The sequence below is a fragment of the Physeter macrocephalus genome, chromosome 16, assembly GCF_002837175.3.
Source record: "Physeter macrocephalus isolate SW-GA chromosome 16, ASM283717v5, whole genome shotgun sequence".
In the NCBI taxonomy this organism is placed as follows: Eukaryota; Metazoa; Chordata; class Mammalia; order Artiodactyla; family Physeteridae; genus Physeter; species Physeter macrocephalus.
The window spans coordinates 7,609,036-7,631,245 of NC_041229.1; the positions used below are offsets into that span (position 1 = coordinate 7,609,036).

The 22,210-nt window shown below is 57.6% G+C and overlaps 1 protein-coding gene across 1 annotated transcript in view; it reads left to right on the forward strand.

Moving 5' to 3' along the window:
* KIRREL3 (kirre like nephrin family adhesion molecule 3) overlaps nt 1-22,210 on the forward strand; it is a 134,133-nt gene that overhangs the window by 111,046 nt on the left and 877 nt on the right. The window contains exons 9-17 of the mRNA XM_007124682.2: nt 1,766-1,914; nt 3,385-3,512; nt 4,610-4,736; nt 8,197-8,297; nt 11,006-11,204; nt 12,526-12,561; nt 15,542-15,649; nt 18,056-18,165; nt 22,089-22,175. Of these exons, the coding sequence (XP_007124744.2) occupies nt 1,766-1,914; nt 3,385-3,512; nt 4,610-4,736; nt 8,197-8,297; nt 11,006-11,204; nt 12,526-12,561; nt 15,542-15,649; nt 18,056-18,165; nt 22,089-22,175 (1,045 nt within the window). The remainder of the gene's footprint in view (nt 1-1,765; nt 1,915-3,384; nt 3,513-4,609; nt 4,737-8,196; nt 8,298-11,005; nt 11,205-12,525; nt 12,562-15,541; nt 15,650-18,055; nt 18,166-22,088; nt 22,176-22,210) is intronic.

Genomic DNA, 22,210 nt, shown 5'->3' on the forward strand with positions numbered 1-22,210 from the left:
GCCCACCCCTGCCCCAGCATCTGGAGCTGTGGGCAGGCAGGAGCAGGGGTCCGGGCAGGGCAGGAGGGGCTCACCCGCCTCCCCCCAGCCCAGCCAGCTGCCTGCTCCGCCCCCCAGCATCCCACGGCCTAAATCTTCACTGCAGCAGGGTAGATGGAGTAGGGGCTGGACACCGATCCCCGACCGTGTGTCTGGGACTGAACTCAGCCACCCCAGGCGGGAGCTGTACCTGACTATTAAGTGTGGTCATTAAATTAAAGTTAGAGATTGAAATGATTCATGAATAATTCATAATAGTTTGTTGAGAAGCTCCTTCAGCTCTCGGGGAGCTATGGTTTGCTCTGTTGTTAAACTATAATTGTTATTATTAACTGTCTTCTTAATAACGACCCGATATTAATTTGAGATAATAACCGCACGGTGCCAGCCTGGTGCTGCCTGCTGTGCCGGGCGACGGCCACCTCCGGGCCGGACGGGCAGGCTGAGTGGGAGCCCGTGGAGGGAAGGGCAGGAGACGGGCCTCTGTGGCCCCAGGAAAGGCTCCAAGAATGTGGTTACAGGAGACCGTGGCCCCAGGATAACGACTGCAGGGCCAAGGTACTTGCCCAGCTCTGGTAAAGACATGCACCCCAAAACAGGCCTGAGCCACAGTAGGAAGAGCCTGGTCGGAAGTTCTGTGATTTTTAAGAAGTCTTATCCGCAATAGGAGCAAACCAGGGGAAGCTCTGAACTCTGTCTCCCTAGGCATCTGTAAGGAAACCCCCGCCTCACGCACACAGACACACACACACCCCCACCACCTGGGCGCACTGCCCCACAGGTAGCAGGCTGCCCAGCTACCGGTCCAATGCGGTGATCACCGCCCCGAGCCAGGTCCAAGACACAGATCGGCCAATTGGCCCAGCAAAGAAGTCAGCACTGCTGTTTTCCCATCCCCCCGCCCCCGCCCCCATCAAACCAGTGCTGATGGAGCCCAGGGCTCTGAGGGGCGGAGCCAGGGTGGGAGGCAGAGGCTGGGCAGGAAAAAGAGCAAGTGCCATGGGGGTGGCTGAAAGGGCTTTCAGAGAGAGAGGGACACCATGAGGGGAGCCCCCCCAGGGACAGGAGTCAGGACGGGGGACTGAGAGAGCTGACCGAGCTGGGGAGGGAGCAGTCGGGACCACTGCTTACACCTCTCCATCAGCTTCTCGCCTCGTCTGGAAATCAAGCTTCCTGAGCCCCACGCGTGTGTACACACGTGCACGTGTGCGTGCGTGTGTGTGCAGGAGTGCACGCGTGTATGGGCACACACCGTTAGACCTCGGCCTCTTCGGTCACGGATTTGGCTTCCTTCTTTCCCAACGTGGCCCAGGACGGTCCCCCGCCACCCCCGAGAGAGCCCAGAGCAAGAGGGCCAAGCGGTCTGGGCCCTGACAGTTGGGTTAGCCATCACCTGGCCAGCCAGGCGCGCTGACCCACTGAATGAATAGTCAACCCACCTCCCTCCAGAATAACCCACTAGTCGAGTGCTGCCGGCTGCCCGGTGACCCAGGGACCAGAAACCACTGCCCCCATCACCGACCCCACGGCCCTAGCCCTGGGAGTAACCCCTCTGCGGAGGCTTCCCCTGAGGGACGGCTCGGGGGCCTGCCCCACGCCGCCCCTCCCTGGGCCTCGTTTTTCTGCGGGGATGGATGCGTCCGGCTCCCAGAGAGAAGAGCCCCCCGGGCGGGAAGGACGCCCTCGCCACCGGAGGGCCACATCAGCCCGGGCGCCTGCGTTGCAGGTGGGCCAAGCGGGGCCAGATCATCAAGGAAGCATCCGGGGAGGTGTACCGGACCACCGTGGACTACACGTACTTCTCAGAGCCCATCTCCTGCGAGGCGACCAACGCCCTGGGCAGCACCAACATCAGCCGCAACGTCGACGTCTATTGTGAGTGGCTGTCGGGGGGCTTCCCGGGCGCACGGGCACTGGCTGGGCGCTGCTCACGGCAGGTGGAACCGTCGTGGCCTCGTTGCGCGTGACATAAGAGTGCCTCACGGGCTCGTAATCCGTGCGCTCTACGAAAAGCTTCCCTCGTGTTTATCTTGACCCTCACAGTCACCGAGGGAGGGGAATTGCCTGGCGGTCCAGTGGTTAGGACCCCGCACGTTCACTGCCGAGGGCGCGGGTTCAATCCCTGGTCAGAGAACTAAGATCCCACAAGCCAGGCGGCGTGGCCAAAAAAAAAACTATTAAAAAGAAAAAGAAAAATCCCCCAGGGAGGCTGGACTTCCTATTCCCAGAACCCAGATGATGGGATGGAGGCCCAAGGTCACGCAGCGAGCAAGTGGCAAAACGAGGACTGAAAAGGGTCCGCCTCCCATCAGGGGCTCCCCCTCTTCCCCAGTGGCCAGGAAGGGACCCTCGGGGAAACAGCCCACAGCTGTGTTCACAGCGTCGCGCATCAGCTCATCCACTGCCCTTTACAGATTTAGAAGCACTTTTGCAAACTTTATGCCTGACCGCCCCCTCGCCCGTAGGGGCCTCAGCAGAAAGTGCTATGACTCCCTTTTTGCACCAAGGGACTCATCTGGGTCTCCTGACCCTGATTTCACCCCTTCTGCTCCCTGAAAAGTGTGCAGCTGTCTGCACACCCTCCCGTCACCACCCCTGAAACGCCGTGGCTGCACCCACTCTGGGAAGCAAGGCTTGGTCTGCAGGGGACTTGGGTGAGGGTGGGTGTAGGGGAGAAGCAGGAGGACGCCTCCAGTAACGGCAGGGGCGTGGGCACCAGAACCAAAGACCGCCTGCTTGGTGGATTGGAAAAGAGGTGGGGCGGGGCTGGGCCAGAGAGTGGCCGGGGCGGGCGCCGGGTGTGGGGGGCACCTCCAGGAGGCCTGGCCTCCCCACTCCTTATCTCAGAGCCCTGCAGTGGCCCTGCGGGGCCCTGGGTGGGCCCAGGGAGCTGGGCCAGATGCACGGTTACCTTGACTCCCGGTCACAAGGCTGAGGCCTGCAGGAGGTGGCCAGTTGACTTGAAGGCAGACACAGAGAGATTCTGGGGTGGGGGAAGGACCCTCTGCCCACACACTGGGGTCAGGGGGGCTTCCTGGGACCAGGACAGAGGGAACGGGATGAGAGAGCCCTTGGGGGCAAATCCAGGCAGAAACGGGACCCCCATGGTGGGCCCGAGGGAGGCTGGGCTGCGGGAGAGGGCTCTCCTCCTTACTGCCCAGACCTGGGCCCAGAGCGGTCGAGGACTGACCCGGAACGGAAGGGAATGGGCCGGAGCGGAGGGACGTGGCCCCAGTGGTGCCCCCTCCCCCAGCTAGAACGGGGGAGGGGAGGCAGCAGCAGCAAGGAGGGTCCCCAGAGCTCCCAGCCCACGAGAGCCCTGTCTCCTCCTGCCACCCATCGCAGTCGGGCCCAGGATGACCACGGAACCCCAATCCCTGCTCGTGGATCTGGGCTCCGACGCCGTCTTCAGCTGCGCCTGGACAGGCAACCCATCCCTGACCATCGTCTGGATGAAGCGGGGCTCTGGCGTGGTGAGTCCGCAGCCCAGACCCTGGAGGGCCCTGGAGGGGTGCGGGGTCCACAGTCCAGGAGGGAACTGCCTCCCACGGCCCCTCTCGCTCTTAGATTGGGGACGTTAGCCTCCCATGTAAACTGAAGGAAGAAAGGCCCCAGAAAGAGGAGAGGGAACCCCAGGTACCCACACGTACCCCCCTTGGGTCTAAACACATTCAGCCGGTGCAGTTCTGCCTTATCCTGAACCTTATGAGAAAAGCAGGTGGTCACCAAGATGCTGGCGGTGAAAAGTCACTAGAAAGGCTTTTCAGCTTTCCCCAAATAGTTGTTACCCTTTAACTTTGGGGTTAAGCCTTGCTTCCTTCCTGTGTCCCTCTTTTAAAGTGTATGTGTTCTTTAGCGTGCGTGGGAGTTTCAGACATCCCTCCTCCCGGAAGGAACAGTGAGAGCCTTGGGCAGGGAAGCAGGGGAAGAAGCAGCAGAAAAGTGACTTCTGTGTGCCAGACACTGCATTACCCTCTGAGTGTCACTGCCCCCATTACAGGGATAAGGAAAGAGCCTCCAAGAAGATAATTAACACCCAAAGCCACACAAGTAGGCCCCGCTGAAGCCGGGATTCCCACTCAGAGCAGCTGTTGCCAAAGCCCGTTTTCTTTTCATCTCGCCAAACCTCATCCCAAAGGGATATTGCAGATGACTCAGGAAAGTCAGATCCGGGACCCTCAGAGGTGCTCAGCTGCTGGATAGCTTCACCCCTGGCCAGCCTGGTACAGGCTGGTCGTCAGACCCCCTGCATGAGGAAGCCCTGGGGGCCCCAGCCAGGGACGCCGCCTCCTTCTCTCTCACCCCGCCCCCCGCATTCCCACCCTTCAGGGCTGCCGCTGGGGCGGAGCATCTTCAGCCTCACGGGGTGCTCTGTGCCGTGGGCTCCCGCACCCGCCAGCCCGCTGGGCACACTGTGTAGGAAGACTTCTGGCTCCCACCCCACCCCCTGTTGTTGCTGAGATGCTGGAGACTGTGTCCCCTGCCACCGGCCTGCCTCTCAGCCTTTCTGCTTCTGAGACAGAGAGCGTGGCCCCTGCCCTCGGGGTCTGACCCTCCCCACTCCTCCTAGGTCCTGAGCAATGAGAAGACCCTGACCCTCAAAACCGTCCGCCAGGAGGACGCGGGGAAGTACGTGTGCCGTGCTGTGGTGCCCCGGGTAGGGGCCGGGGAGCGAGAGGTGACCCTAACTGTCAATGGTAAGACCCCACTCGTGCCAGGGCAGGGCTGGGAGGGGGCCGAGAGGGTCCCTGGCGTTGCCCCAAGGGGCACACGTGGGTTCTGGGCCTCACATCCACCTCCGACTGTGGGTCCATAGTGATTACACCCGCCTCTTCCAGTCCATGTCAGAGCCCAGCCCTGGGGTGACGAAGGACCTGGGTGGTTGTCTGGTCACCTCCCTCCTCTGTGTTCCTTCTAAGGGGTCTCAGCCCTAAAAGTGATGGCTGATGAATTTATTCCTGGCCAGGAAAAAGGGTCCGAGAGCTACTGGGCGACCTACATAGATCCCATATCTACCCTTGACCGTGACCTTGGCCCTGGCGGAGAATTTAAGGGGGCATCTCTGTGACTCCTCATCTGCCTCTTCCCATTTTTAGAGCCGCTCAACGAGGAAGACCTGCCACCATCCCCACAGGGCCAAGTTCAGGGGGTCCCCTGAGGGCAGGGAACTTGTCTTATTCTATGTAATAAGATCACCACAGCAGGAGAGTATTGCCATCTCTCCCCAAGAACACAGTGTGAGATACCGGATGACTGGTACATGAGACATTTTAGGGGACGGGGCCTGGTTGATGGGATGTTGAAGGTTACAGAGAAGCTGGGACCTCGCTCAGGTCAGACCCAAGAAGGCTGTGGCACCAGGACGGAGATTCGATGTCCCTGCCGTTACGTGTGCTTGGGCCACGCCGGCAACCGACGCTGCTGGTCTGAGAGGGTGAGGATGCTGAGACAGCTCCCGCTGTGTTTCCAAACGTCCTCCTTCCGCTGGGTTTCGGTTTCCTTGCGAGGCCTCTGCTCCCGCAGAGTCTGTCTCCCGGTCAAGGCTCTGAGCCCCAGCAGGAACCAAGCCACAGACCCACGTCTGTAGGGTCTCGGCTTCCTGTTCCAGACCGGGGCCCTGGCGAGGGGCTGAGCCAGGATCCAGAACTCAGCCCAGGTGGCGCACGGCTTCCTCTAGTCTCCGCTTTGCTAGAAGCCAAAACCAGCTTGGTGCTGTCCCCATTAGCCAGCCCCCCTCCACCTCTTTCTTTTCCTCCCCCCTCCCCAAGAGTCGTGGCAGCCCCAGAGGGAGGGTGAATCTGCTCAGACCCCAGAGCCGTCTGTCCAGGGCAGATCCCTGACTCGGGAGCCTTCCTGCCTTTCCTACGTGTCCCCAGGACGCCACCAATAAATTGGCGCTGCAGGGCTAAAAATAACAGCATCTGATCGCACCTCCATATATCCATGGCAACATGGGCTGCAGCCTTTTCCTGCCGGCTCCAGTGTCTGACACTCGGCTCAGGCGCCAGGCCCTGGTGAAATCAGCGGCCTCCCCCGCTACCTGCTACCCGCTACCCGCTCTGGGAGGGCGCTGGGAGTCGTGCTGACCCAGGACTACGGCCAGCTCTGCTCCAGTGGCCCTGTGACCAGCCGGGCCGGGGACCCTCAGACTCACGTGTGGCCCCCAGGGTCCCCAAGCCTGAAGCTTTTAAATGAGTGCCCTCATTTCTGGGGAGAACACGATGGATAAAGGAAGGACTAAAATCCGTTGTCACTTTAGACGTTCCAGCATTTCCCAACAGGGATTCAAAGCGGTTTCTTGAGGAGGGAACGTAGACCTCAAAGGGACATTCCTCTTGGATGGGACACCCCAGCCAGGGCCCTGATGTCTATCCAGGGTTTAATCTGCACTCTCCAGGGTCCTTCTTTCCAACCCCCGCCTATGCCTCCAATCCTCTGACACAAGCTCCCCTAGGCTGCTCGGAAGAGAAACACCCAAGAGACTGGAGTGAAGCAGGGAGGCAGTTTGCTTGTTTCTGAATGAGGGTCATCATGCCCTGAGGCAGGAGGATGCAGGCAGTGGCCCACAGAGAGGAGCCTGCCAGCCCGCACATGCGTGGATTTGGGAATGGACTTGTCTGTACCTGTGTCTGGAGAGCAGGTGGGGAGGGGTGGCAGGCCTTTGGGCAGGCCTGGACTAGGCTGAAGGAATCAACACTGTGAACAAATCCAAAATGAGATGAGGTTCTCATCAAAATGCATCCTGGCCGGGGGATGACTGCTGGCCATTGCCCTTTGGGGAAGAAACTGGCCCATGATTCGGCTCAAACCTGGGATTTGCAGGGAGGGGGGGATAAACCATACTACTGCTGCGTTCTGACTCTCCCAACCCCATCTACCCTTACCCCGATTCCTGTTTTCTTTTACGAAGCCCTTAAATGTGTATGCATTTACCTGATCGTTTTTAGAACAGCTGATGACACCTCCCCACCCCCCCTGCCCAGGGAAATCCTAGCTCCTGGGAAGTGAAGGGGAAAAGGTTTTACAGGGTCATCACTTTCAGCCCGGCAGCGAAACAAAGCGCCAACCAAGGTCCTAAAACGTGAAGCCCCCCTGCCTTTTGGCCAAAGGCTTCTTGGAGCTAAGGTACCTAAGAGAGGAACTCTGAAGGCCCCCCGAGGGTGGAAGCCCTTATCTTGAGGGTCCCTCATGTCTGCCTCTCCCAGCTCCAAGACGTTTCCCTTCCCAGCCTAAATGCAGTCATTTGGGTTAGTTAACAGGCAGAACGGGACAGGAAGCACTGATGGAATCCTGCTGGACCCTCCAGACTGTCCGAGGCGGTAAAAGAGCCAGGCGTCCCCAGAGACATCCATAAACATGACCCATACACGCACGCACGCCCGGGCCGGATAGGGTAATGTCAGGGTCAGCTTTGGAGCTGTGGTCCCACCTGGGCTGTCCGGGTATGTATGTGGAGGCGTGCAAAGCCATGAACTAAGGGATCTCCTGAGACACATGTGAGATGAAGTCTGTGAAGGTGCCCAGCCCAAGCCATGTATTCCAGGGGTGTGTGTGTGGCGGGGGGGGGGGGGTGGTGATTCCCCACTTCCCTGCTTCGTGGAGGAACAAACATCTTTTACTTCCCTTCCTGCCTGGTTTTCCTGTCCTGCCGAGGACACCGGTCTGTTAGGCAAGCGCGCCCTCTACTGGAGATACAAGGGAATGGTTTGAAATCCAACAGCTGGCTAAGGTGGAGGTGACATTAGTTAGGGGAGGTGACATTACATTCCTTCCTCCCTGACACCTCCCCCACTCCCTTCTCAGGTGTACCGCCTCCTTCATAAAGGTTTCCCCACCTGCCGGGTAGAGTTCTTCCCTCTCCTGTGAAGTCGGTTAGCACTTTGCCTGGTACTCACCTCCCCCGCTCCTGTGACAGCTCTTGATGTCTCTGGGCGTCCTGACTTAGAGGCACTCACTCACAATCCCTTGAGAGGTTTATGACTGAAGCCTCATCTATCTCTGAGTCCCCTGCCTCGCCCGTCACCTTGCATATACAGGCCTCCAGTAACTGTTTGCTGAACGACTGAATGAATGTATAAACTTCTGAACTTGCCAAGAGGGGCCCAGCCAGGGCCCACCCCCTGCCGAATCCCTGATGTGATGCTGTCTCCCCAACAGGACCCCCCATCATCTCCAGCACCCAGACCCAGCACGCCCTCCACGGGGAGAAGGGCCAAATCAAGTGCTTCATCCGGAGCACGCCTCCACCCGACCGCATCGTGAGTGCCCCGGGGCGGGCAGGGAGGGCCAGTGGCGCGGCCCCCGGGCTGGGCAGCCTGGCGGGTCGTCTCTGCCTGCAGCCGCTCCACCATCCGACTGGTCAGTCTTGCCTCTGCACTGCCTTTCCCCGTTGAGGAAAACTATTCCTGCCTTGTGTCTCTTGGAAAGGCATCACGAAGGCAAAAATCACGGGCAGTCTCCTTTCTCAGGACAGGCTGTGCTCCTTGCCTGCAGGTGTGTTTAACTCTTCCCTGCCTCTCAGCTGTGTGCCAACACAAATGGTTCCGACCGAATTCTGCATCCTGGGGGCAGAGGGCCGGTGAGGGCAGCAGAAGGGAAAAAACCGATTTCTTCCCTTTCCTGGGTTCAAGGCCAGCCTTTAGCAAAATCGTAAATCGGATGCAGTTTATTGTCGGCAGACCTCTCTCCGCGCCTCCACGGTCCTCCTCTGCTTTGATGCCCATGGAGAGCGCTGCCCCAGTTAGCAAGTTTTCCCTCTGAAAGCATCACTCCATTCTCCCCGCCCCTCCCTCAAAACCCTTGTCCCCGCAGTGCAGCTTGGGCCGCCTGACTGGCTCACACGTAGCCCTCCCAGGTATTTGCATTGGTAGAAGTGGGGGTCTCCCACCCAGGTTCCGTTGACACTGGTAGAAGCTGGGGCGGGAAAACAGAGAGAGGTGAGCATCTCCCCGTACTGTTGGGTGTCAGGGGAGGGGTGGAGACACTGCTGTCCGCAAGCCCAGTGCCCAGGAGGTCCTGCCGAAAGACCGCCCAGGTCAAGTTCACAGGGCAGTCTCACCTGTCCCCAGGGAGGCAGCACCAGGAGGGGCGTGGGAGGCACACACCAACAGCTAAGGTGTCACCCTGTAGATGAAGACCTTGTTAGAGCACTGGTGCGTTACACACTTCCTCAGGCATTCAGTTCATTCACTGAGTCACACAAAAATGGCAAGAGTCCACGCGTAGAACTAATGCCTACGCCTCCTCGTCCCTTCACTCTAATCTATTTAAAGTGTAAGTGCGGGCTTCCCTGGTGGCGCAGTGGTTGCGCGTCCGCCTGCCGATGCAGGGGAACCGAAAATTGTAGAAAATATAACTTACTTACTCACTGTGCCCAAATTATTTTTATAAAAAGGACCAAGGTTAGGGGCTTCCCTGGTGGCGCAGTGGTTAAGAATCCGCCTGCCAGTGCCAGGGGACGCGGGCTCGTGCCCCGCCCGGGAGGATCCCACATGCCGCGGAGCGGCTGGGCCCGTGAGCCGTGGCCGCTGAGCCTGCGCGTCCGGAGCCTGTGCTCCGCAACGGGAGAGGCCACAACAGTGAGAGGCCCGCGTACTGCTAAAAAAAAAAAAAGTATAAGTGTAACACGTGCCAGTGTCAACAATATCCTGGTCACTCCTGAGCATATTCACACTGTCTTCCTCTTCGTGGAAATGGACCTCTAGGCCAGGGGTTCTCAACCTGGGCGGTTCTGCCCCCGGGGACATTTGGCGACACCTGGAGACATTGTAGGGTGCAGCTAAACACCCCGCAGAGCCCAGGGCAACACGGTGGGGCGGGCGGTGACAGTGTACGGGAAAGGGCTCTGAGAAGAGGTAAACGCTCACGGGCCAAAGCCAAGCTGCATCGAGGTTCTCACAAATGCAACTCTCAGAGCGTAACGTTTGTACAAAGACATGCACAAAGTAACCAAACCAGACTCGGTCAGCCTGGGGCTGGCCTTCACCACCATCTGTCAGGGGCCCCAGCTGACGGAGGGGCTCCCATCACTGCCCCAGCGTCCCCTGCTTGCCTGGGAAAATGTTCCAGCACAGAGCCGCGTAAGGCCCCGTGTCGATGGAAATACCCTCTGAGGTGGCCCAACCTCTGTGTGTGTATGTGTGTGTGTGCTACGTGTGGGGTGGTAGGTGTACCCGTGTTGTGACGTGTGTGTGCGCTGTGCACACACGTGTCTGTGCTGTGTGTTATGATGTGTGCGTACTTGTGTGTATACGCGTTGGCACTGTGGATGGGGTGGTAGGTGTACCCGTGTCGTGACGTGTGTGTGCGCTGTGTGCACACGTGTCTGTGCTGTGTGTTATGATGTGTGCGTACTTGTGTGTATACGCGTTGGCACTGTGGATGGGGTGGTAGGTGTACCCGTGTCGTGACGTGTGTGTGCGCTGTGTGCACACGTGTCTGTGCTGTGTGTTATGATGTGTGCGTACTTGTGTGTATACGCGTTGGCACTGTGGATGGGGTGGTAGGTGTACCCGTGTCGTGACGTGTGTGTGTGCTGTGTGCACACACGTTTGTGCTGTGTTGTGATGTGTGCTGTGTGCACACGTGTCTGTGCTGTGTGTTGTGACGTGTGCGTACTTGTGTGTACACGTGTCGGCTCTGCGGGTGGGGCGGGAGGTGTACCCGTGTCGTGACGTGTGTGTGCTGTGTGCACACGTGTCTGTGCTGTGTGTTGTGACGTGTGCGTACTTGTGTGTACACGTGTCGGCTCTGCGGGTGGGGCGGGAGGTGTACCCGTGGCGTGACGTGTGTCTGTGGGCGCTGTGCTGTGCGCACACATGTTGTGGCGTGCGCGTCGACCTGTGCTGCGTGGCGGTGAGCGTGAACGTGGGCCTGGCAGCACCCGCCCGGGAGCAGGGAGGCGGCACGGCGGTCCTGGTGGGGCGGCTCTGGCGGGATGTCCTCCTAATTCTGCGCACCTGGGCAGGCCTGGTCCTGGAAGGAGAACGTGCTGGAGTCGGGGACATCGGGCCGCTACACGGTGGAGACGGTCAGCACCGAGGAGGGCGTCATCTCCACGCTGACCATCAGCAACATCGTGCGGGCCGACTTCCAGACCATCTACAACTGCACCGCCTGGAACAGCTTCGGCTCCGACACGGAGATCATCCGGCTCAAGGAGCAAGGTGGGGCCGCCAGAGCCTCCAGGGCCGTGGACCGCGGCCGCTCCCCGCGAGGGCAGGGCCCCAGGCAAGGTCCTCCGGGGCCCTGGGGGGGACAGAGCGCCTACACGGTGCGGGCGGGCGAGAGGCCCTTCCTCACCTGCCACGCAGCCGCTGCCGGTCAGCCAGGCCCCCCGAGCCCAGGGGCACTGGCCTGCACCATAAGCGAGCAGGAGGAGAGCTGCCCGGGTGCTGGCTCCTCAGAAAGCGCCATGTTGCCTAAAGGCCCTGGCTTCCCTGCTCTCAGCAGTTCCCGGGGGCCCTTTGGGGGCGTGATCGCTGAGCAGTGTCCCCACGGGGATGCACCAGGATGGGCGTATTGGGGAACCTGGCCCAGCCCGTTAAGACCACAAGCCAGTCCAGTTGCCCCAAACCCGAGGGTGCCGGTGCTAAGCTAAGGAGTGGCACTTGAGCTGTCCAATCCCTGGTGTGCGGGGGACTGGCCTCAGGCTGTCTGCAGCTCCCCAGGGGCACACAGGAGACACTTGGACCGCTGTGCTCTGAAGGAGACCCCAGCCAGCAGGGCCGCGCTGGGCAGAAGGGCTCAGAGCTCGGAAGGACTCAGGCTCGGAGGGCGGGGAGCCTCAGAGGGGCATGGAGGGGGTTCCAGAGAAGCGAGGCAGCCAGCCAGTGGCACACCAGGTCCTGAGATGGGCTGCAGATCTAGCCCCTTGGCCAGCGGGGGTTAGTCCAAGACAGACAGGAACGGTCCAGGGGGCCTCGGCCCTGGCAGTCTCCGACCCCTCCAAGCTGAAGGCCCACCCACAGGCTGTCAGGCCTTGGAAGAGAGTCTGGGCCAAGCAGGTGGTCTCAGCTGGGCCCCTGGGGCCGCAGTGCTGCCTGCGGATCACGCATTGCTCCTAACACCTCTTCCCTAATAAGTGCTGCTTTGCTAATGCTTTGCACATAATTTGCATAATATCATCCACACATCATCCCAGCCCTCCCGGTCCACTGTTGCTTCCCCTCCGTGTCTTCCCCTCAGTGCCCCACCCCTCTGCCCGCCCCTCAGTGTTCTCACCCCCCCACCCCGCCCCTCAGAGCCAACTCCCACCCCAGCCTTGACCTCTCTCTCTGGTCCCACCCGTCTGGAGTCTCTAAGTCAGTCTGAACGAACTCCAGGTTCAGTTCGGCCAGCCCGGATCTGTGGAGCATCCTGGAGACGTGATGCAGGAGGGAGCCCCCAACCACCCCAGACCCTCCAGAGGGCCACCCCCGCCCCCAGTCCCACCCCACCCTGGCCAGCCAGGCCCTGGCTGTGGACGCTTGCTTTATTTCCAAACAGGTTCGGAAATGAAGTCGGGAGCCGGGCTGGAAGCAGGTACGAAGGAGACATGAGACTCCCCGGGATGGGGGAAGGGACTGCTGGGCTAGTGGGGGAGGGAGCCCAAAGTGTGGGTCGGGAGGCCAGGGCAGCCGCTAACGTCTCTGCCCTCGCCCCATCTTGAGGCTTTAGTGCAGTCAGAGCAGCAGAGAGAGGGTCTCCAGGCAGCATGGGTCTAGAGACCCCGGAGACCTGTCTCCGCGGTCGCTGCCCCCGCAGGCTCCTGGCCGCCCAGGACACTGGCTCTTGCTCCTCCCCGTCTTTCCTCCCACCCCTCCCCTTCTGAAGCCCTGACTCCTCCCCCTGGGGTCAGCTCACCCCGCCTGACTTCCAACCATCACCACCAGCTTGGCCATCGCTTCCGAGAGCACCTGGGCCGCCGGGCCCGGCTGTGGCCTGCCTGGCCTGCCGTAATCCATGCTGACCCCGTGCTTTCTGCTGGCTGGCTCCTCCCCGCACTCCTGCATTCCCCGTGGACCTGTCATCTCACCACCGGGCTGAGGCCGCTGGGCAGTGCCTCTCTCCCCGGGGACTGGGCAGCAAAGGGGTCACCAGGCTCCCTGGGTTGAGTTGCTCTCTCTTGGGACCCCACAGGAGACAACTGCCCCCCATCCTCCAGGGAGAAACCCAGAAAAGAGAATCAGGACATGGCAAGCCAGACCCTACAGGGTCGACAAAGGCCATGACAAAGATGTGGGGTCCCCTGCCCTAGTTCTCCCGCCACACGGGCCCAGAAGGAGCTTCAGCAAGTCCCTGGTGGGTCCCGCTCAGCCCCTCCCCTCTGGGCGGACGGCCCCTTAAAGAGCAAAAGGCCGGGCACAGACCAGCTCAAGGCGGGCACACAGTATCAACTCCTGCTGTGTTCTCCCTGACGCCCCTCAGGGCCACTCCTGGTGCTGAGCTGGTGTCACCCTCTGTCTCCATCTCTTCTGTGCCTGCACCCTGGGTCCCCCGCCCACCCACTCAGGACAGTCCTCCAGATAAGATGGCTACCACCACGACTCCCCTTCCACCGTCATCCTTTGGCTCTGAGCTCAGCTGAGACAAGACCCAAGTTTTCCAAGGAAATGCCCTAGGAATCGAGGCGAAACTGAATTCAACTCAAATCAATAAAATTCAAAAGCATAGAAGCAACGAACTTCCAACGCGGCTTTCCTTTCCTAGAGGAATTCAAACCTGGAGACAGGGCCGTCTCACTGTCAGAGCAAGCTCGCAGGGCTGGCGAGGTCAAGTCCAGTGTCTCACCCCTGACTGTTGAGACCAGCCCAAGCGCCTCCCATTTTCAGTCCCTGAGTGTTTGTCGCACCCACCTCCTCCCTGTCGCCTCCCCCTGTGGGGCTCTCGGGCTCCAGTAGGCAGGTGATGAATGCACCAGTGTGCCAGTCCTGGGCTGGAAGGAAAGCCCCAGCCTGACGGCCAACACTGCCCACCGTCGGACCTGCGCTCCTTCCGGGAGAGGGACCCCACCCCCTCCCAGCAGCGTCTCCAGGGGCCAGGGTCTGTGGGGTTCTTCCTTTCTTTTGCTCTTTAAAGAAAACGACAGTGAGAGGCGAGAGGCCAACTTCCAGCTCAGGACAGATACCTGGAGTCCCCAGTCATCCACACTGAGAACGTGGGGTAGGGCCAGCAGCTGAGTCTCAAAAAGGGACTTTCCTATCCTTGCATCTGCTGCGGTCCTCCTTCCCACACAGACACGAGGGCAAAGGCTTGGATCGGTTTGGGTGCCAGGCTCTGTGCCAGCCTTTACCTGCCTGCATTCACCCATCTAAACCCCAGACTCCCCCCTGAGGCAGGCACTGTAATTATCCTATTTTACCAATAGAGAAAATAGAGAGAGAGGTAAAGTACGTTGCTCTGGGCTGTACAGAGGATGTGAGATTTGTAGGATGCCGTGGGACGCAGTGTGCGGAGCTGGGCAGGATGAGGGGGGCGGATAAGAGGAGACGTGGATTTGCACTGGCTCTACTGCAGCTGTGTGTCCTTAACCAAGTCACTTGACTTCTCTGGACCTCAACGTTTCCATCTATAAATGGGAGACTTGGACGACTCTCTGAGCCCTAAGCTCTCCTGCCCCTGCATTCTCTAGTTCTATCCCCCCATGGACTACTCAGGGCCCCACATCATATGCTCAGGCCCCCTCTGCAGACACAGAAGGGTCAGGACTGTCTGGAAGAGCACCCACCCCAGCCTAACATCACCCTCCCCACCCCCATCTCCACTTGGCTAGGGCAGGAGACAGACTACAGGAGGTCAGCAGGGAGTGAAGCTTTGCCTAGCTGCAGTTCCAGGTGCCTCTCTGGCGGGGTGGGGTGCCGGGATTCCTGCCCAGAGGACTGGCCCAGGAGAGGAGAGAGCAGGACTGGGCATCTCTCCGTAAAGAGGTGGGGGGAAGGGCTTCCCTGGCGGTGCAGAAAGAAAGAGGTGGAGGGAGATGTGATCCTGCCCTCCGGCCCCTAAGACGTGGCCTCTGGCCATTGACCACCTGTGATGCCCAGGTCCTGAGGGGAAGCTGCCTCAGACCTGAAAACTCTCTAAAAGCTGCTCGTCCACGTCCACCCTCTGCACCTGGGAAAGGGAAGAGAAACAAAAAGCAAAGCGAACAAACGGTGGCAGTGACCCTGGTCATTTTCCAAAGAAAAGCCAGGACTTAACGACTCTCCTGGTTTATCACCTGGGAGAGCTCAGAGTACCAGCCTTGCCTCTCACCTGCGACGCTCCCCTCGCCTCCCTGTGTCCGCTTGCCTCTCTCCCCGCACCACTGCTGCCATCTGTCCCGGGTCTGCCCGCCCTCTCCGCCACACCGTGTCCCGCCCGAGCTGACCCCCCTTGGACTGTGCCCGCGCCTGCCCAGGCCCCTGTGTCCTTTCCCAGGAGCGCCCCAGCTCGGCAGGGGCTGCGCCCAAGGAGCTGGGTGAGATGTGGGGGGAGAGCGGGCTGTCCCGGCTCCCTCATCAGCCTGCTTGCTTCTCTCCCGCAGAGGCTGTGCCGGTGGCCGTCATCATCGGGGTGGCCGTAGGAGCTGGCGTGGCCTTCCTCGTCCTTCTGGCAACCATTGTGGCCTTCTGCTGTGCCCGCTCCCAGAGAAGTACGGGAGGGAGACCCGGGAGCTCAGGGAGGGGGACAGAGAAAAAGGCCAGGCTTAGACTGCCCCGGAGAGCAAGTAAGCAGGAGTTCAGTGAGCAGGGGCCCTACCCGTGCTGTGAGCTGCTGGGGCAGGGATGGGTCTCAGGCATCTTTTCACATGCAGCGCTCTGCTCGGCATCTGGTACGGAGTGGGCGCTCCACTGCTGTTGAGCTGGACGGAAGCGAGCTTCATGCAGCAGGGCCGTCAGCTAGCACCTCGGATTGAACATACACAGCACTCTCCACCCATCGGGAGCTGTATTGAAACCCGGGGGTGGGGGGGCGGGGGGAGGTGATCTTTGCCCTCCAAGATCTGCTAATCGAACCAGAAAAGCAGGTCACCCACACAGGAATAAAAAAAGGCGTTCAGGGAATTGCTTTGTGCGGACTCCTAAAGGTCTTTTAGTCGTTAGCCATAAAATGCTGGTGTTGATGTGCTCTTTTTTTTTTTTTTTAACATATTTATTTGGAGTATAATTGCTTACAAAGGTGTGTTAGTTTCTGCTTTATAACAAAGTGAATCAGTTATACCTATACATATATCCCCGAATCTCCTCCCTCTTGCGTCTCCCTCCCTCCCACCCTCCCTATCCCACCCCTCTAGGTGGTCACAAACCATCTAGCTGATCTCCCTGCGCTATGCGGCTGCTTCCCGCTAGCTATCTATTTTACGTTTGGTAGTGTCTATATGTCCATGCCACTCTCTCACTTCGTCCCAGCTTACCCTTCCCCCTCCCTGTGTCCTCAAATCCATGCTCTAATAGGTCTGTGTCTTTATTCCCGTCTTACCCCTAGGTTCTTCATGACCATTTTTTTTGTTTTGTTTTAAGGAGATGTTGGGGGTAGAAGTTTATTAATTAATTAATTTATTTATTTATGGCTGTGTTGGGTCCTCGTTTCTGTGCGAGGGCTTTCTCTAGTTGCGGCGAGCGGGGGCCACTCTTCATCGCGGCGCGCGGGCCTCTCACCGTCGCGGCCTCTCTTGTTGCCGAGCACAGGCTCCAGACGCGCAGGCTCGGTGGTTGTGGCTCACGGGCCTAGTTGCTCTGCGGCATGTGGGATCCTCCCAGACCAGGGCTCGAACCCGTGTCCCCTGCATTAGCAGGCAGATTCTCAACCACTGCGCCACCAGGGAAGCCCCATGACCTTTTTCTTTTTTCTTAGATTCCATATATATGTGCTAACATACGGTATTTGTTTTCCTCTTTCTGACTTGCTTCACTCTATGACAGACTCTAGGTCCATCCACCTCACTACAAATAACTCAGTTTCATTTCTTTTTATGGCTGAGTAATATTCCATTGTATATATGTGCCACATCTTCTTTATCCATTCATCTGTTGATGGACACTTCGGTTGCTTCCATGTCCTGGCTGTTGTAAATAGAGCTGCAATGATGTGCTCTTTACTTGTGTGTGCCTGGAGTCTCCGTCCTGGGCATAGCTCTGAAGTTACGTGTGCTAGACAGACACGTGGAAGGGTAAATGGGATGGCGGAGACGGTGGGAACAATGGAGACTGTCTTGTGGTGCCGCGTCTTCCACCCCGTGACCCTGGGCAAGCCGCAGCCACTCCAGGCCTCGGTTCTCTCCTGTGTAATAGCAAGGGGTCGGCTGACGTGACTTTCAGGGCCCCACGCGGCTCTGACATTCTGTGAGCGTAAGGCACAAAAAGAATAATCAGGGTAAGCCTGCTGCCTCTTCTGCTTGGCAGCCTTCACGTGTTGGAAGAAAGTTGCCTGTGTCCTCCCCTCCAAGCTGAGCAGCCTTGCTCTCTTGAGGGTCCCCAGTGATGCAGTCTCAGGCCCTCCCTCACCACCCGCTCAGTGGACATCACAGGGGAGCGTATTTCAGCAGGAGTTTTCTAACAGAGCTCTCCAGGTATAAATCGGCTTCTTCCTCTAGAAGCCGTAAGCTCTCCATTACGGAAGCCGGACCACTAGTGCAGGGATGTTTCTGCTTTGGGCGGGAGGTTGACCACGGGATCTCCGGGTCCTTTCTAACAGATGTGTGATTCTCTGAACAGAGAGATCAGAGCCTGGTAGAGTAGGTCAGGGGAGACCTCTAGAAGGAGGTGAGAATTTAGTAGGGTGACCAGGTGGCCGAATGGCTGGGAATGACCCCCCGTGCCACAGGAGCAGCAGGGAAAGGCTGAGGGTGGTGCAACCAGGAGCCAGCAGAGAAAGTACTCTGAGGTCCCAACAGCCCATGGCACGTCCAGACGGGTTCTATTACCAGGTGGGCCCTGAAACTGCTGAGTTCAGGGGCTGGAGGGTAAACTGGAGGGGAGGGGAGAGCTTGACATCTCAGGCCCTAACGCCTGAGATGACAACTGATTCTGTCACCTACACTTTCCTATTTTGTGTCCAGATCTCAAAGGGGTCGTGTCAGCCAAGAATGACATCCGGGTGGAGATTGTCCACAAGGAGCCTGCCTCTGGCCGGGAGGCTGAGGAACACCCCACCATCAAGCAGCTGATGGTGAGAATGTCATCTTATCCCCGCCCCACCCCGACCTCTGTGCCCTGAAGCTCCCAGAACCAGAGGCTTCTTGATGCTCTAGACGCTCCTGAGAAGCAAAGCATCAGCCAAGATATGCTTCTCCCCCCATAACAGGCCAGGCACCTACAGGCAGACCTAGGAGACACTGTGGGTTGGGTTCCAGACCACAGTAAAGCTAGTCACGTGGAATTTTTGGTTTCCCAGTACATGCAAAAGTTATGTTTATACTATATACTGTAGTCTATTAAGCGCGCAGTAGCATTTTGTCTTTAAAAAGGTACGTATCTTAATTTAAAAATTCGTTATTGTTAAAAAATGGTAACCATCATCTGAGCCTTCAGTGAATAGTAACATCAAAGATCACCGATCACAGGGACTTCCCTGGCGGTCCAGTGGTTAAGACTCCGTGCTTCCACAGCAGGGGGCACGGGATCCCACATGCCGCGCGGCGTGGCCAAAAAGAAAAAAAAAAAAAGATCACTGATCACAGATCCCCATAACAAAGATGATAATAATGACAAAGTCTTAAATTCTCGAGAATTACCAAAATGTGACACAGAGACACAAAGTAAGCAGCAGATGCTTTTGGAAAAATGGTGCCAAAAGACTTGCCCTCTGCAGGGTTGCCACAAGGCTTGGATTTATAAAAAATGAAATATCTGTGAAGCGCAATAAAACGAAGTGTGCTCGTATGCTCAGCCAACAAAGGTTTATTGTGTGTCTACTATGTTGTGCTTGGGGTTCTCGGAGACTCAAAGGCATCTGAGATGCAGTCCCAGCTTTCAAGGGACCCATTGTCCAGTTGGGAGAGAAGATGTGCATAATTGCCATAAGATGTTGTCATGTAACATATAATCCTCCACACATAGATATTATCCACATTCAGTACATGCCCTGCTCCCCCCCATCTCCCCAGAAGTCTGCAACAAGCATAGTTTCCTCTTCGGGAACTGGATTGCTTTAAACTCATAACTTCTCCAGCAACCCCAAGGCCACTCCTCCTCCTGAGCCCCATCGATGGACCGTCACCCATCCATCTGTCCAAACAAAATCCTGGAAAACTCTGCTAGAAAACTCTGGTGCCTACTGTGTCACGGTTATAATATGTTGGAGTAGCAGCAGCAAGCAGGTGGGTCAAGAGCATGGGCCTCTCTGTGCTTCAGTCTCCTAGGAAATGGGATGAAGGTCATGGTACATGGGGTCGGGGTGAGGGCTCAGTGGATGAACCCCCGAAGAGGCTGGAGCCAGTGGAACACAGTGAGGGCTCAAGGAACGGTAGCTATTTGCTTTGCTATGAAATCACCTGTTTCCTTATCTGTCTCCACTAGATGGTGAGCAAGCTGCCTTACTCATCCCTGTGTCCCCAGAGCCTTCCACGGTCCCTGGCAGATGCTCACCAACGTTTAGTGAATCGAACTGACGTTTTCTCTGCTGCTCTTTTTCTATCCAGCTGATTTTCAGGTCCCGACAATTCCACTTCAAAATCTTTTCAAAGCTGTGCCCCTGCCTCTTCTCCACTATAACTCCGCAGTGCAGGCCTCACCACGGCTCCCCTGGTCCATGACAGCATCCTCCCAAGTGGTCCCACATTCTAATCTTTCACCACTTTACTCTCCACCCTCCAGAGTCCCACAAAGGGTCCTTCTAAGATGCAAATCTGATCCTGTTACCGTCCTCCTTAAAGACCCTCGGTGGCTCCAGATCTACTGGATAGTCCAGCACCAGGCGGGTCATCAAGACCCTTCAGCGGGAAGCGGCTTCTGGCCTATCCAGCCCCATCTTCCTGCCAAATGCATCCAGCCCTCCAACACCCCAGAGAACTTGCTATTCCCAGCCCTTGAGTCTTTTGTACCTCGGAGGCTTTGCACTGCTGTTCCCTCGGCCTGTTGATTCTGTCTGTTGAATTTCACATTCTCCTTTGAGAGTCAGCTCAAATGTCACTTCCTCCACAATTTTCCAGACTTGCCCCACAATGTTCCAGACTTGCCCCACCATGGCTGGCAGAGCTATGCACTTCCTGGTGTTCTCCCCAAACACTTTGCATGTTCCTCTTTCATAGTGCATTTCTCTAATTACACGTCAGCCTCCCCAAGTATCCCAGCGTTCCTCAAAGGCAAAGGGACAAATGTCTTAACATAGTGTCTGACACAGCTGAACGGTCAGTCTTACAAGGGAGGGGACCACAGTCCAGACCTGGGCAGGAATGGACGTCTCTGTTGATGAGATTTATTGAGTCTAGTGTGGAAGTACCCACGCCTGTTCTTCATGCCCTGGGGACCTTGCATTCCCTCCCACTGGGCTATTCTGACTGCCTCTGACTGTTTCCACACCATTCTCCAGTCCAGACCCTCAGGGAAGATGGGGGGGGTGGTCACTGAGTCGTCAGTTAAGAGTGGGAGATAAGAAGAACCCGCTGAGGGCTCCCCTTGGGGAGACCTTCGTTCCGCCACTCCCTTCACCCCCGGCACCGATACAGCCCCAGCACCGAGGAGAGGCGGGCTGAGAAGCTGAATCTGGTGGAAGAGAAGAACTCAATCCAGATAGAGCCACAGCACTTACTGGAAAATGAAAAAAGCAGCATTAGTGGGGAAGTGACAGGATGGAAGCACGCTGGCTGATTCTGTGGGGCTCCAAAAAGAGATCAGGAAAGTGAGTCACAAGGGAGAAGACACATCCCAGTTCTGAGAGTGGGTGGGAACCTGGCCCAGATCATGTCATGTGCAGAAGGGATACATGGGAAGGACATTCTGTGTCACAGGACAAGAACCACTGTGGCTGTTCACATTCATTAAGAACCCCACTGTGTGCCAAGTGTGCTTTACTTTTCACCTTAAGTCTAATTATTTTTTTAATTTCCAGTAATTTAGCGCCATGCCACTTCATTCATTCATCTGACATAAACATAACATTTGTGACAGTCCTACTGTATGGCAGGTGCCACGCGGGGCACCGGCAAATCAAAGAATGAATAAAACACAATTAAATATGATTCCACTCCAGAAGGATTTCGGTCAATGACCACAGTATGTAAGGCACTGTACCAGGTGTGCTGGAGAACCAAAGAGAGACAGGAAGTGATCCTTGTCCCCAGGCTCTCTGGCCTCTGTTCAGGAAGATAGCTTTGAATAATCTAAGTCCTTGCTGTGAATGGCAGGTGAGGCCCTAGTTGCCAGCACCTCAGAGGTAGTTATTCACTGATTCCTTCGCAAGGCCGTCATGAAGCCTAGCACCGCTGAGGAGCTGCGGGGTGGGGGGGGGGGCCCAACCCCCTCCCAGAGGCTCTGCAGTTATTTATCTACAGGCCCAGCTCCCTGATGAACACAGCTGTTCTGTAATGTCTCCTGACCCCTGTTTGCCTGGCCCTGAACACAATGCCTGGCCTGAAGTCAATAAACGCTGGTGGGGGGGGGGGGGGGGGGGGGGGGGGCCCAACCCCTGCCCAGAGGCTCTGCAGTTATTTATCTACAGGCCCAGCTCCCTGATGAACACAGCTGTTCTGTAATGTCTCCTGACCCCTGTTTGCCTGGCCCTGAACACAATGCCTGGCCTGAAGTCAATAAACGCTCACTGAATTGAACGGAATCAAAGCGAGAACTCTGGAGGAGATAACCGTAGCCCAGGGGAAGGAAGACGGTGGGTCTTAGAGACCTGCCCTGCACCCACCCACCTCTCTGTCTCCGGCTCTCAGGAGGGGTGGGGCTAGGGGCCCAAGAACAACAGTGAGATCTGGAATCTCCTCCAGACTCTTGTCACCTGCCTCCAGGGCCCAGGCAGTGAGAGGTGGCGGGGAGGGGAGCCACAGATGGCAAGCATCTTTTGAGTGCATTTCTCCGGCTTTTCCTTGGGGGAAGTGGACGATTAGCCCACCTCCTACCCACTGAGCAGCGATTTCTGGGTTGTAGATGGACCGGGGTGAATTCCAGCAAGACTCAGTCCTGAAGCAGCTGGAGGTGCTCAAAGAAGAGGAGAAGGAGTTTCAGAACCTGAAGGTAAGAAGAGCCCCGGGTTACGACACGCCTGGCAT